We start from the raw sequence: 14,499 nt of genomic DNA on the forward strand, positions 1-14,499 counted from the left end.
GACTGTAGATGTGTCCCTGACTGGGAGATGTTTTGTGCATCCAAGCTGATGATGATTTTTCATGTGATTTAGGTTTTGAAATAGAAACAGGTTATTTAGAGAAATGCAGTGTCACTCTATTTCATATTATTTGATATCATCTTATTGACAACACAAGCTGTGATCACCAGTTGAAGGGATAGTGTTTGCACATAAGGTTTTCCATACAAGATGTTTGGAGAATGCACAGGAATGGCAGAGAGTGTAGTATTAATATACGTTGAATGACATTATTTTGGTTACATCTCGAAGTCAGTGAATGTGCATATATTTGATATAGATCTTTTAGAATATGTAAAACCTCATATGTTCTTATAGTATATTACAACTTACGTCTTGCCCTGTTAAATAGGAAAGAAAACTGAATGGATTGGGTTTAAAATTTAATTATTTTAAGAACAGCTTTTTCTGCTCTTTCATTATTGTTGATGGCATCATCATAATCAGCTGTACACCATCGTATCTATTAGTAACCCCTGATGTTGACGATAGAGGAGTTTTTAGGAAAACATGCAAGATAAATAGCAGAATGTTGGGCTCAGTCAATACATTGCTGTTGTGTGGACGTTTCCTCAATTATTAGCTGAAATGAATGTTTTAACATTGTTATTCAATGCAACACAATTAGAGACAGACACAGAATCACATGTGTGAATTTATTTAATACACAGACTGAGAGACAAAATCCCACATAAGACAAAATATGTACACAAAAGTCTACCATACAGAAGTTGGAGTGCATCAGTTAATTGCAATCCTTGTGTTAGTTGTATTGAGCGGAAGGCACATCAGCTCCATATTGATTGTGTTGGACTGCACCTCTACTGGGCTTGCTGTGGGAGTTTCATGCTTATCATATATTGTAAAGGCAGCAAAAAACACATCTGGATAAACCTTTTTATCATAATGAAAGGAAAATAATGTGTTTCACGTTGAGCTGACTTGTTTAAACAGTAAACCGCTATCAGCACCCATACCACCTTTTAAAGTGTGTATTTAAAATCAATTAATAGAAATGGTAGTTTTTAGCTCATTTGAGTAAGAACAGGATTGTACAGGCTGTGTGCAGACATTAGTGGTGTGAAGTTGTTGTAGATCTCAGTGATGAATTAACCAATAGGCCTAAGTTAAAAAATGTTATTCAGCTTCAAGAATTTCAAAAGGATTTGTTATAGGCTAAGCTTTCTACTGTACATGTATTTTGTGAAAACACTGGCGGCTGAAGTACAAAGTTGTTAAAATGCATTATCATGGCATCACAGGGATGATGAACCTATCAGGACTAAATGTGTTTGATGTATATATATCATAATTTCCCAACACCAAAAACATTTGATGAAAGACATAAGACATGCATCATGCAATTTTCCAAGGAAAATATGTCTTAATACAGATTGTGTGTACAAACACAATTACTTATTCTGAGATATATAGATAGGAGAAATATCACTATGTGTTGATAATAATTGATTTTACCACAGCATTTCTTTCATTTTCATAGCATGCATGTGATGAATCTTCTTTGTATTGGATCTTGATCGACAAATTCACAAATTAGTTTTGAGTTTTTTCTAAGAGGTTGATGCTCATCAGTCTGTTGATTTTCAACTTAAAGTTTTAGCACCAGCAATTACGTCTTTATAATGCTTGCTGCTATCATACTGATACACACCTGTGCTGATCCGGCCACACCAGGTCATCATCCCACTTCCTGTGGCCAGCATTGGGAGCCAGCCACACAGTCACGGAGCACATGATTGTATTCCTTATGTTTGACACATTCCAACACTGTACAATGCCATGGATGTTTGTTTGAATGCTGTTATGAAGTTCCAGGAGGTGTAAGAGACTTTCATAACGTTGTGGTGATAGCTCGGGTTCCATCACTGCAGATTTCGTACTCAACATGGATCCTATTGGAATCATCATTGCCACTCATATTTCTCATTTCATATACTTTCGGCCTTCGTTTTATGGTCAGGTCTTTGAAAAACTGAACAAACTCTGAGCGAAAAGTTTTTGAGCAAATAAGGAGAAGATATCCCAATACTGCCTGATTAGTTGCTGAGAGAAATCCTGTAACTTTCTTTGTGAGTTCTATCTGAGCAATAAGCTTTGCATTCAGCCAGGAGCTTGGAGCATGGATATCGATGAGGTTAATGATGGTGGCAGGAACAGCCAATGCAAAGAAGGACATGGAAATGATGAGAGTGATGACAATAAAGTCATCACCACCATCAGCTTGAATAGTGCGGCGTAAGCGATGGCGTTTTAGGCACAGTGATACCATCAGGCAGATGTTAAGGTGGAAGAGAAGCAGTAGTGGCAGATAGGAGTAGAAAGTGGCCGACATCCAGGGCCAGATGAGGATATGCAGATCCTTCATGTGATAGGGAATGAAACAGCCATGTTCCTGCAGTTGGTATGTCCACATTGCATGTACACTGATGACAACCAGACCTATCATGATGAACACTGAGGAGACCTTTGCTGTAAACACTGTGCACATTGTCAGTGCCTTGTTTGGATAGCAAAGTAAAACATAGCGGTCAATAGTCATTGCTACCACAAACCATATCCCACTGTATATCATGACATTGGCCATGAATGTCCACAGTCCACATCCCCAGTCACTGAGCGTTGCTATATATGGCTTCTGTAGAATGTAACATAACCAGGCTACTCCAGACACCAAGTTTAGTACCAACAAGTTGGCAACAGCATACGCAGACATATAAAAACATGCTGAATGTTGCCTCAAGTTTTTTCTCCTCAAAACAAGAAGTGCCAACAGATTACTAAAGTTTCCAATGATGATGAGCACAGGAGTAAGGTACCGATGGAGCTGCTCCGACATCCTGAAGTCAGGTTCGGACAGCAGCAGCTCTGCAAGGCTGGTTACCGTATCAGGACTCACCGAAGAATCAATAAGCTGCCAGTCCTTCGTCACACTGCCATCGTCCTCAACGCTGCTTGTCAGATTCACACCCCCAACATTCAGCAGTACAGATGCATGTTCATTGGCTACAGGAATGGGCGTGCTCATGGTGAACAGACCACTCTGTGGTAGGCTAGGATCTAGCAATCTTCTGTCTTGCTAACAGCCACGCAGTCTGAAATAAATTGCACACTTTATCACAACAGAGTCAACTTCTACTGCTACTTATGTAGGAAAACTAACTTGAAAGATTTTTTAGCTGCATTATGTGAGACTGTAAACAATGACTTCTTGCTATTTGCTGTAAGTTGATTGTAATACTGATTCGTCATTACCCCTCAGTGAATCTGCATCGTTTCAACACTGACTCAGTTGAGTCGGCTGCTCCCTGCTTGCACATCAATAAATGTTGAATGTTTTTGAGTATGTCTGTCTATTATGGAAATTGGGTTCATTGACCATTTGAGTTTGGTTCGAATTTGTTATTGGTTCATTTCTCAACCATTTTCTTATGAATAAATTGTGTATGAGCATGGAACATTGTTTTGAAGTTATTTGATAATTTGCATAAAAACCTCAAATACTTTGAATCTGACAGTAAAGTACATAAGCTCACACACTATGGGTTGTTTTTTGTTTTTTATTCACAACAAGTTGTCAATAAAAGGTTATTTCTTTACAAATGTATTGTCACTACATTAGAGTTATTAGGGAATGAGGTCTTGTATTGTTGTATGCATGTATTCTGGTCTACTTTGTGTGCTGTCGACCATTGGCTGCCAACTAATGTAGTCAATTGAATTGTCATGTACAAACAACAACAAAGAAAAGGCTTAATCAAGTCATTAATTTGTGAAAGGAACACCAGCTAAGCCTTGAAAATAATACAATTACAACTTAAAACACAGAGAATGGTTATATGCACTTAAAGATGGTATACATTATAGTTGAATGGCTTGTTTGTGGTAATTATATTCAAGAAAAGAGTTGTGAAACTTGGTTTTAGCTGTGTTCCCTACCACATTTAAGTGGCATTTTGTTGACACTTGTGACAGTTTAGCTGACAACATCCTTAATTTGCAATCTTTCCAGATGTCTTTGATGTCAAAAGGTATTACCAACATGCCACTCAAATGCTCCTTGTTCGTGGCATGTTGATAGTCATCTGTCCCTGAAGGATATTATGTTTGCCACAGTTTTAATGTCATTAAGCTATCAGAACATTCACATGTACCAACTAATGGTACCAGTCCAAATAATGATTTTATAGGAAAACCTGCACACATGTGAAGTACTTTTGAATCTGGTCATTGGACTGCTGTGCCAGTTAAAATAATGTTTGTTTGTCATATCATGCTTACTTGGTAATGAGACATGAGCAGATTTGATTTTTGCAAGAAAGGACAGTATTTATTGATGTCCCCTTTGTAATTCTTTTCCAAGGCAGCAATAGGTCTTGATGAAACTTTGTATTCACTTCAGATATACATCATACAACCCTTTGGGATTCACAGCAACAATGCTTGTTGTTAGAGGAGACTAAATGGATTAGGTGGTCATGCTCGGTAACCTGGTTGATTGTGTGACATCATATGCTGACACATGCATGGGGCATTGCTCATGACATTAATCTCTCATCTAGACCTCCCCAATACAGCTTGAATATTGCTCTATGGGGTGTTAAGTAGCAAACATACATATGTCAGAGGGCTTGGGATATTGATGACCTTGTCTCCTCATATATCATTACTTCCATACAAAAAGTAGTTGGTATCCAGATGATTGTGGGAGTTATTTGTTTCAACATGGCAAATATTGGGTAAAGATAGCATTTGTATCCAGGCTCACAGTCAGATCCATCCATTTGTTGCAACAGTTGCCATTTACAGACCTAGGCTCATGCTGACCGCAATGTTCCAGACAAGGGAAAAAGAGAAAAACTCATGCAACAGAGATAGCTGTGATGTGAGATGCATTTCTTCCATGGGGTTACATATGTAACCAGACACTTTCAGCTGGATTTCATTTTGACTTGTCCAAATATGCATGTACTTTGCCATTTATAGGTCAGCTGGTTGAAAGTCAAGTGAATTTATGTCATGGCCTGCTGTTTTGCATCGTCAGCATCGTCGGCTGTAAACATCTTTTCAGAAACCACTACTCCAATGAAGATTAAATTTCACATGCATGTTCCCATCAAAGATGACAATTGATTAGTTATAAAGGTTCAAATCTTTTCTCAGCCATTTTGTATCTAAAAGTATTGAAATTAGTTATTGTGTAGTTAGTATTGTGGCTCAACATGTTCCATTTTTGACCTTCGACTTAGACAGTGCGATTAATCGCTGTAAATGAAATGTAGGCTCTGTAAACATATCAGAAACCACTGGACCAATAATGCTGTAAGTTCACATACTTCCCACCAATGATCACACTTACATTTGTTCGCGAGCCTGGCAGTCATGTTGAAAAACCTATTGAATGGAATTCCTCAGCCATTTAAGTTCCTAACCTGAGGCTGTAAGAAGACTTCCTGCTATTTGCTGTGTGACACTGATTCGTCATTACCCCTAAGTGAATCTGCATCATTTCAACATCGACTTTGTTAAGTATGTTGCTTCATGCACATCAATAAATGTTACCGGTAAATGTTTTTGAGTATGTCAGGCTTTTTTGTGGCAATTACTCACCTTTTATTGTTAACAATGTACTGAAATGTGGTACATGTTTAGTCACACATGTTTATGTTTTGACCATGCTCTTCAATTCTCTTGAAGTGCATTTGTATGAGATTGAAGAAGCTGAAGTTTGACAAGTATGTTTCTTCTGTTGATGATATCATAGCTTGTTCAGGTCTAGAATCTAGTGTCAGCAAGTGGCTGTTGTATTGATGCAGGTGACCTAAAGTGCCATGGTACTATTTTTGTTCAGAAATTTACACCTGACTGGTCAGCAGACACTAACCTTTGCCATCTTGGAAATGTTATTGATCCATGTTACTAAGTCATCCACAAATATTTCAGTGTAATTGGTATGTATAGTAAATATGTAACTGTCAAAATACTTTTGTTTTTAACCCTCTGGATGCCGATTTAAATTTCTGACTCATATTTTTATAGGAACTGAAAAGTGAACGCCATGCAAGAATTGCACTGGATCTACCTGTGACTATAAAAATTATACAGGGTTGGAGAATACAGTCAAGTCTTGTTAATCTGACACTCATTAATCCAACAATTAGCTTTATCTGATACAAATGATGGAAACCAATTAAATCAGTGCTATTTAGACCTGTTAATCCGACAGTCTCGCATCCCGACTCCGACACACAACGAATTACCGAAATCACTCATTAATCAGTCTCGTTAATCTGACAGTGATCAGCGTACTCCATGGTCATCTGCCTGCGAGTACACAGCCCCGTGTTTTAATGCAAGACGAATTGGCTCGTAGCTGCATATTACAACAGCTCCAGAAATAAACTTGCTTAACAATAGACAATTCATGTGATTAATCCTGTTTTCTTTATTTAAAGCATTCTTAGATTACCTCAATCTACCTCATTGAAATCAGATACAAGTTCTCGCTATCACCGATTACTGGTCATGTCAGAACAACCTTTCGCGAACTATGACAGACCATTGAAATGACAACAGGAAGTCAGTGTTAGCCACTCATATCAAAGGCCACAAAATTGGTTACCCTGCATATCCTACAACCATGTACATTCTGCAGTTTTAAGGACATATGCTTCGTCATCTAGAGGTAGGCAAGGTAGCATATGGCATTTGTCCATTTCTTAAGCAAACAATAGATAATCAAAGTTTCAAGTATTTTGTGGCCTTTGATATGACATTGGAGGGAAATGCTTATCCATTTGTGATTTAGTACATGAAAAGTATCAGAAATATAGCATGATTAAAACCTAGGACACCAGGATAGGATGAGTGAGTGTACTTATTCACTCAACCTTCAACTCAAAGAAAATACCAAATATGTATGACCATGTTGATGGAGGATATCACGACCGGTGGCCTCCTCACAATATGGTGTGTTCACAGACTGAAGTAGTAGGAGTGATATTCAGAGGAGGATTTTCGTTGATTCAGCTCAATCGTGTTTACACAAATGAATCATGTATGTAATGAGAATCAAGCTGGATACATTATATTTTGTTCAAGTTTTTCATTGTAACCTAGAGACTAGGTGGAAAATGCACATAAATGCCATCCATGTATTACCGACATGTTTTATCTGCCATTGTAAAAGAATTAAAACAAAATCAAAATTGACAGAAAACAGCTGTTTGATTGTGCTGAGGTTAACATGTGCTATATCGTGACTTTTATTAACTTGGAAAAAGTATGCAACTGTTCGCTTTGAAGCAGAGGTATAAGGGATTTTTACTCCCGCTCAGAAATCCATGAGCACCATGTCTTCTTCGTGGTGGGGTATAAGGCATTTATTCTCTCGCTCAGACATTTATTTCCCTTCTAGGTGGCATACATAGTATTTTAGCAAGATCACATGAACCAATCAGATGTCATCATTCTGACATTAGATATGATAAGAGTTATTATCTTCAAGAAAAATATTTTCATCTTCCTGTTATATGCTATTATTCAAAAAGCAGAGTGCTGAATGCAGAAGGTGTCCCAAAGAATCTAGCCTGTACCCTTGCTATATACCCACGAAGTAACTTGAATATTTGTCTGATAGGGACCCTATTCTGATCTAGTCCTGTACCCCCTCAACTGAAAACAGCATATTTTACAGTTTCATAGTCTTATAATCTATTTGCAGAATTTCTGCTATGTAATTTGTAAACTGGTGAAAGAATATCTGATGGTTGTGTATCATTAAGTTGTGGCCATATAGGGTATGCATCAATAGCGTGTACATGATGATTGTATAAAGCAGCACAACTATTGCAAGGTATAATCAATTTGAAGTGTCTTAAAAATTTGATCAGTGTTCATTGTCATTTTCTTCATCATCTAGAGGTCGGCAATTTCCAAGCGGCAAATCTTACATGTTCAGAGTTACTTGAATAGCAAAACACTATGTTAAGACTTGAAATATGTTCACAACATTTCATTATCAGTAAAGCCAATGTCAACATATTCAAAGTGGATGTTTCACAAGCGGGCAAATGTGTGAGGCCAAGCTTGTTGAAAATTGTTTGATGATTCCAGAATCTTCTTTGAGTTTCATCAAGAACCTTTATATCTGATAGCCTTTGTCCCTCATAAATGATACAGTAAACTCACACAAACTGAATAAATTTTGATATGTCATTTGGCTAGTGTAATATGGTATACACCATATTTCCCTTCCTACAGAATGCATGGTTCATGTCTGATGGTCCTGAAATTGTCAGGCTTCACTTCAGTGGAGGCAATACTTCAGGAACAAAAATAGAAACCAGCTTCTTCACAACTAGTGTCATAAGGGTGCTGATAACTGATGAAGTATTTGGCGACAGGGCTGTCCTGTGATTCTTCACTGCTAGTTTGCACATAGGTATATTGACATTGGTGTGTCTTTCATCATTAGTCACGACCGTGTCTAGGTTAGGAATTCGGGGACACATGAAACATAGTTCTTAGTTACTGTTGGATTGTTGCCACCTGTTGCAAACAATTTCAATTAGATTGATTTTATTCTGCTAAACAGGAGGAAGACTGGTTTCTTGGAAATAAATTCAAGAAGAAAAGGGTTTGGGATCTCTCTTCTCAGAGAGCACTGAAGAGATGAAACTAGCAGGAGTCAATGTTTTTTTCTCAGGAAGAGAGAACATTTTAAACTTGGTATATCTGTACACAGCATTCTGTCAGTTCAACATTGAAAACACAGCAAGAAAAGCATTGAGGCTATGGTAATGAATGTTCAAGATTGTTAATGGATGTGATATTCTTGGAATACACATGCAATGAATACTTAATAAATAAATATGTGAATATATCCCCCAATGACAACGTGTAATATGCCAGCAGAGCTCCTGTTAATGTCAGATCATAAATACACTTGTTCAATGAATGATTGAAGTTGATTGATCAGATATGATGCTGAATGCAGACTATCTCAGCCCTTGTGTGTCATTCCTGATGAGGTGGGTTGGGACATACTATGCATAGTCAAACATGATTTGGAGGTATCAAAACATTTCAACACCTGTAGGACTGGATGGTAATCAAGCAGTTTGCAGCCCGAGTCTAGTGAAATTCTGTTTGGTCTAGAAAGTTCAGCTTGTCTAATAATGACTTCCAAATCTTTAGAAAATGATGTTTATGGCCAAGTGATCAAGTGCCTTTTTGTAAGTTTTAGTTCACCTGGACCAAGCTGAAGTATGTGATTAGGGCAGCTTTAATCAATAGGCATTTTCTTTATCAATACATCCCCTTAATTAGTGATTTAATTGTTTCTGTTGTACACAGTATTAGCAAGATTAATCACATATATAACACAATATGAGCAAGCTATTTATGTGAACATTGGAACATAGGAAGCAAACATTTAAAGGCACGCCTGATATACGTTCACTGAGTTATTTGCAAACATCCTGTGCTCCAGCAAACCACTGTCAGGGGTGAAGCAGGTTACTTCTCATTCAGTAGTATAGACGATGGGGGTACTATGCCAATCGGCATAAAATAATATCATGATGCGTCAAGAGGACATTTTGCTAAGCAGGTGCTAACGGTACATTTTTCTGAGCAATTGTTGTCTTGCTGCATCATGATATAATTTTATGCTGATTAGCGTAGTACCCCATCATCTATACTACTCATTCTGCTTTCACTAATTCATTTACTTTGTAAAGAGTTGCCATACTGATTAAAATACATATCATTTCGTAGAATATCATAATTTGTACACGCAACAAAGAAATGTAAAGCATCTTTCATGTGACTTCCACAGAAAACTATATTATACTTATCTGCGTTGAGATCGCTGCAGCCAAGCCTGAGGCAACTGTGAATAATATGACATAACCTGTTTCCATTATTTAAATCCCAGTGTATCCTATTATCTCACATGTTATGTTTTATATAAAAACCTGTCATCTTGACATTAAATAAGTCAAGTCACAATTTAAATTAAATTTAATTACAGCAAATGTCAGAGGACAGTTCTCAATGCATGTTATGAGACAAGATAGGTTGATATGTATTCACATTTCTTCATATACTGGTCTTTGTAATTTGTGTTAAAAGGATAAGTCTATTATTGGAAAGGGAAGACAGGTATTTCGTAAACATTTGTAACTTTTCCCCTAATTAAACTTAATGTGTGTATTATAAACTGTAGGCAGAATTAGAGTCTTTATGTTGAGTCTTTATGTTGAGCGACTGTCTTGAATAGACATCTCCAACTTGTTCTGACATATTCAAGCAGTGATTGCTTGTATCCTGCAATGAGCTCTGATGACATCACTGTAAGTCATTATGTGAATATCGCCCATGGGAATTATCCAGAAATTAATTATCTTACAATGAAGTCATGGGGGGTACATATTCCACATTACCCATCAGCCAATTGCTCTAACCCTGCCTCTGTTGATGATATGAGTTGTTGCATGTTCCAGGGGGGTAGCCTGGGGTTTAATGGGCCTCGCATTAGGTTTTACACCACAAGCCAGAGGTGAGTGGTAACGAGGGATGCATAAATCCCATGTACCCTGAGTGATCCTGCTACCAATTTGTTTTAATAATATTATGACATTGGGTAAATTCAAAATTCAAAATTGACAGGGGCGGTTAGCTTGTGCAATGTCAGAAAAGCATGCGTTTTTTTGCTTGGAAGCGGAGAAAAAGGATTTATTCTGCCTCTCAGAAATCCACATGCAGCCTGCCTTGCTCAGAGAAATTTATTCTCCGCCAAGGTGGGATACATGGTATTTTGTCAAGATCATATAGACAAATGAGATCTCAACACTCTGACATGGAGGCATGATATATACCATGATATATACATGTACTTGTGCACTCTTGTTCTCTGTTACTCAGAAACAGTTTGTCAGTAGGACATCATCTCCACTCAGTGTCACCATCATCTTAACAAATGACTCCAATAGGAGACAAATATAGTTTTATTCATGTACTGAGTTTGAGCTTTCTTTTATTTATATTTCTTTTCTTTAAAGTATTAAAAATCAAACAGACAGCTGAAGAAGTTTTATGCTTTTAGCAGCAGAATGTAGGTGTAGTTTTCACATGGCGCAGCAACAGACATGGAACATGGATGAACATCAGTGTTTTGGACAAAGCTCTGTTTGGGAAAAACAACAATTAATTATTAACACTTTTTGCATGAATTAGAATGCCAGTTGTGTTCATTCAAATTAATTGACATGCTTACTGCAGTGCTTACTTATCTTTGTAGTCTGGATTGGGGGATGTCCTGCTGAACAGTTATTATCCATCTTGTCTTAATTATATTTAGCCTTTTGTGTATTTGTTTATGTGTATAACCAAAGTGCATGAAACAAGTTATTGAAACCTGCTACAGTTATACAAGAAATCCAAATGGCATGTTGTGGTCAGTCGATCTCCACTGCGCATGTGAAATATGGAATTACAGAAAGAGAGTTGATTCTCCACAGTGAATCAGTTGTTTGAAACTTGACAGGTTGTGTTTAACTATCTAATAAAGCTTCTCATCTTTGACTCCTCTGAAGAATTCACAACTATCTCAAAAGCCTAGAACACTGATTCCTGTGCAGATTGAGGGGAATAGGCAGAGAGTGAGGTAGGCAGCTGGGTCATGCTGTGGCACTTGTAGTACAGCTTCATGTGGGAGACATACAGACCAGAATGATGCAGGTTGTAGATTACTACTTTGGGGTAACAAAATAACACACACAGGGCAAAGTCAGGGATTTGATCAGCCAAAGCTGACACCACTGAAGGAGCCAACCAGGGAGCTAAACAGCAACTTGGACCTGTGGTTCCCAGGGACGCTACATCACAGAGAGCTTGGCAACATGATCCTTGCTAATAGTGTTGCTGTGTGTTGCTTTATAAGACAAATAATATTTCTTTCTTATATAGTCTAATCAAACACTTGCACCTTGGCTTCATTCCAAACCGTGGTCCTAGCAGTATAGTTGCTGTAGAAAGTCACATATATCTACATGATTTACAACACTTAACCCGCAATAACTCAGAAGCAAATATTGTCATGGACACAGTTAGTGTCATGAAATAATACATATTATCTGTTAACTTACTGTTGCCTGTGCAGTTTCAAAACAAAATCCATATGTGAATGACATGTCAATAAGCCTCGGAAAGACTACAGTGACAAAATAACACATAGGACATTCTCTGGTCTGGTAGTTAGACTGTTAGAAAACACTTCCCTTGTAACTGTCTGCATGTTACCGGTATGTAATGAACCCATAAAACACAAGATGAATGACTGTTTTTCAATGATGTACACAGTCTGACACTGTGCAGGCATCTCTGTCTTGTAAAGCAGATACTGCAGCCTTCACATTCATACACTGGCTGTAATCATATTCCAATTATTTGATAAAAATATGATCTATATTTTTGTACAAAGGATTAACCAAGTAGATTTTCAGTTTGAAGTGGGATGGTGATATAGGGATGGTGCTATCTGTCCGTCCATCGCTCATGTTTAGTTTGCAAAGCATAACATGGAAACCGTTTAATATTGAATAACAAAACTTTGCATATGTGTCAAACACATGCTGATCTGGTGTCTTTTGGTGTTTGCATATTTCTAAAAAAGAAATATTTTTTTGTTTCCATGGCAACAGACTGGAACTAGACTCACATACATGTAACATTTGTTTCCAGATCTTAACTCGGAAACTGTTTAATATTTGATCATGAAACTTTGCATGTGCATGAAACACATGCTGAACTGGTGCACTTTGCTGTTTCCTTGGTGACAAGTTGGACGTAACCAAATACAAGTTACTTTCATCAAACAGATCTGTGCAGGGTTTGTCAGAGAACCGTTACCATAATTACTAATTGAGATGTATAACACTAAGAAAGGAACAAGGTATGTGGTGAATGGTGGAAAAACACACAAACCACTATTTGTAAGTGGCACCAGCCAGCCTACTTCCTCGCAATAGGTTCAATAAAAATGTTTAGTGCAATTAGGCCATTCACAAAAGGTTCCAGTGAACTTGTCAAGACTGGTGTCTTAATGTTTTTGTTCTGGAGTTCCTTCCCTCTCTTCGTATACGAGGGGTGTTCATTAAAGATTTCCCCTGACCCACTTCCGATGGACCAAGTGGAATGAAACTTGGCATAGGTATTAGTCTTTCTCCACATAGGAACCACCAAGAGTTACACACTTCTCCCATCGTTTTATGCAACTATGGAGACCTCGCTTGTAAAAGCCCTCATTTTGCGTCTCAAACCAGGACTTGACTTTAGAAATCAGTGTTTCATCATCTGTGAAACGCTTTCCCTTCAAAAATGACTTCATGGTTGGAAAGAGGTGGAAGTCAGATGGTGCAAGGTCAGGAGAGTAAGGAGGATGTGGAAGGATTTCACAGCCACAGAACCGCGCTTCTGTCTGGGCAACATGAGAGTTGTGTACTGGAGCATTGTCTTGCAGGAGACGGACACCCTTGGTCAGCATGCCACGCCTCTTAAGCTTGATAGCGTCCCGCAATTTCCGCAGCAGTGAAGCATAATAAGCTCCTGTAATTGTGGTACCCTTTGCCAAGAAATCCATCATCACTACTCTGTGCTGGTCCCAAAACACCGTGAGCATGACCTTGCCTGCAGAGGGTTGGACACGTGCCTTCTTTGGGGGTGGTGACTCCACATGCTTCCATTGCATCGACTGAACTTTAGTCTCAGGATCATAGTGATGGACCCATGTTTCATCTTGTGTGATAAGTCTGTCAAAAAGGTTTGCCTGTTTTTTTTGGCACATGTCCAAAAGATCCTTTGAGCAATTGACTCGTTCCTGCTTTTGGAAAGGTGTGAGCAGCCTGGGAATCCATCGTGCAGACACCTTATGCATGTTCAAATTGTCATGGATGATTTTTTCCACAGACCCTACACTGATCTTTGACATCTTGTGCAAACTGGCGAACAGTTATACGTCGGTCTGCCAAAATGGCGGTCTCCACTTGATGGATAGTGTCCTCATCAATGGCTAAATGGGGGCAACCAGGAATGGCAGCTGTTTCCACAAATGTTCGACCACACTTGAACTGGCGATGCCAGTGTTTAACAACGTCATATGATGGGGCATCTTCCCCATTAGTTGCTTTCATTTCATCGAAAGTTTCTTTTGGTGTGCGACCTTTCAAATATAAAAACCTAATCACTGCTCGGTATTCTACTGCTCCATTGTCACACCCTACTCGATCATAACACCTGTAAAAGTTTAGGTGAAATCTTAATGAACACCCCGCGTATATTCACAACTATATGAACAAAACAACATTGTAATGTGCTCCATGGCAGGGGGTAATGATAACGCTGGGTTTTTTGTGTGTGTATAGTAGTAAGACGAATAAC

At 38.2% G+C, this 14,499-nt stretch overlaps 2 protein-coding genes across 2 annotated transcripts in view; one reads left to right on the forward strand and one right to left on the reverse strand.

Annotated features, from left to right (window-relative positions):
• The window catches only part of LOC139454212 (ATP-dependent RNA helicase DDX1-like), a 417,258-nt gene that overhangs the window by 212,427 nt on the left and 190,332 nt on the right, over nt 1-14,499 (forward strand). The window lies entirely within an intron of this gene.
• LOC139448272 (type-1 angiotensin II receptor-like) lies at nt 736-3,085 on the reverse strand. The gene has a single exon (XM_071229807.1). It carries the CDS (start codon nt 3,083-3,085, stop codon nt 1,892-1,894), a length of 1,194 nt encoding a protein of 397 aa, XP_071085908.1. The 3' UTR covers nt 736-1,891.

Source organism: Haliotis cracherodii, unplaced genomic scaffold (genome assembly GCF_022045235.1).
Source record: "Haliotis cracherodii isolate W230 unplaced genomic scaffold, xgHalCrac1.p SCAF_10, whole genome shotgun sequence".
Classification (NCBI taxonomy): domain Eukaryota; kingdom Metazoa; phylum Mollusca; class Gastropoda; order Lepetellida; family Haliotidae; genus Haliotis; species Haliotis cracherodii.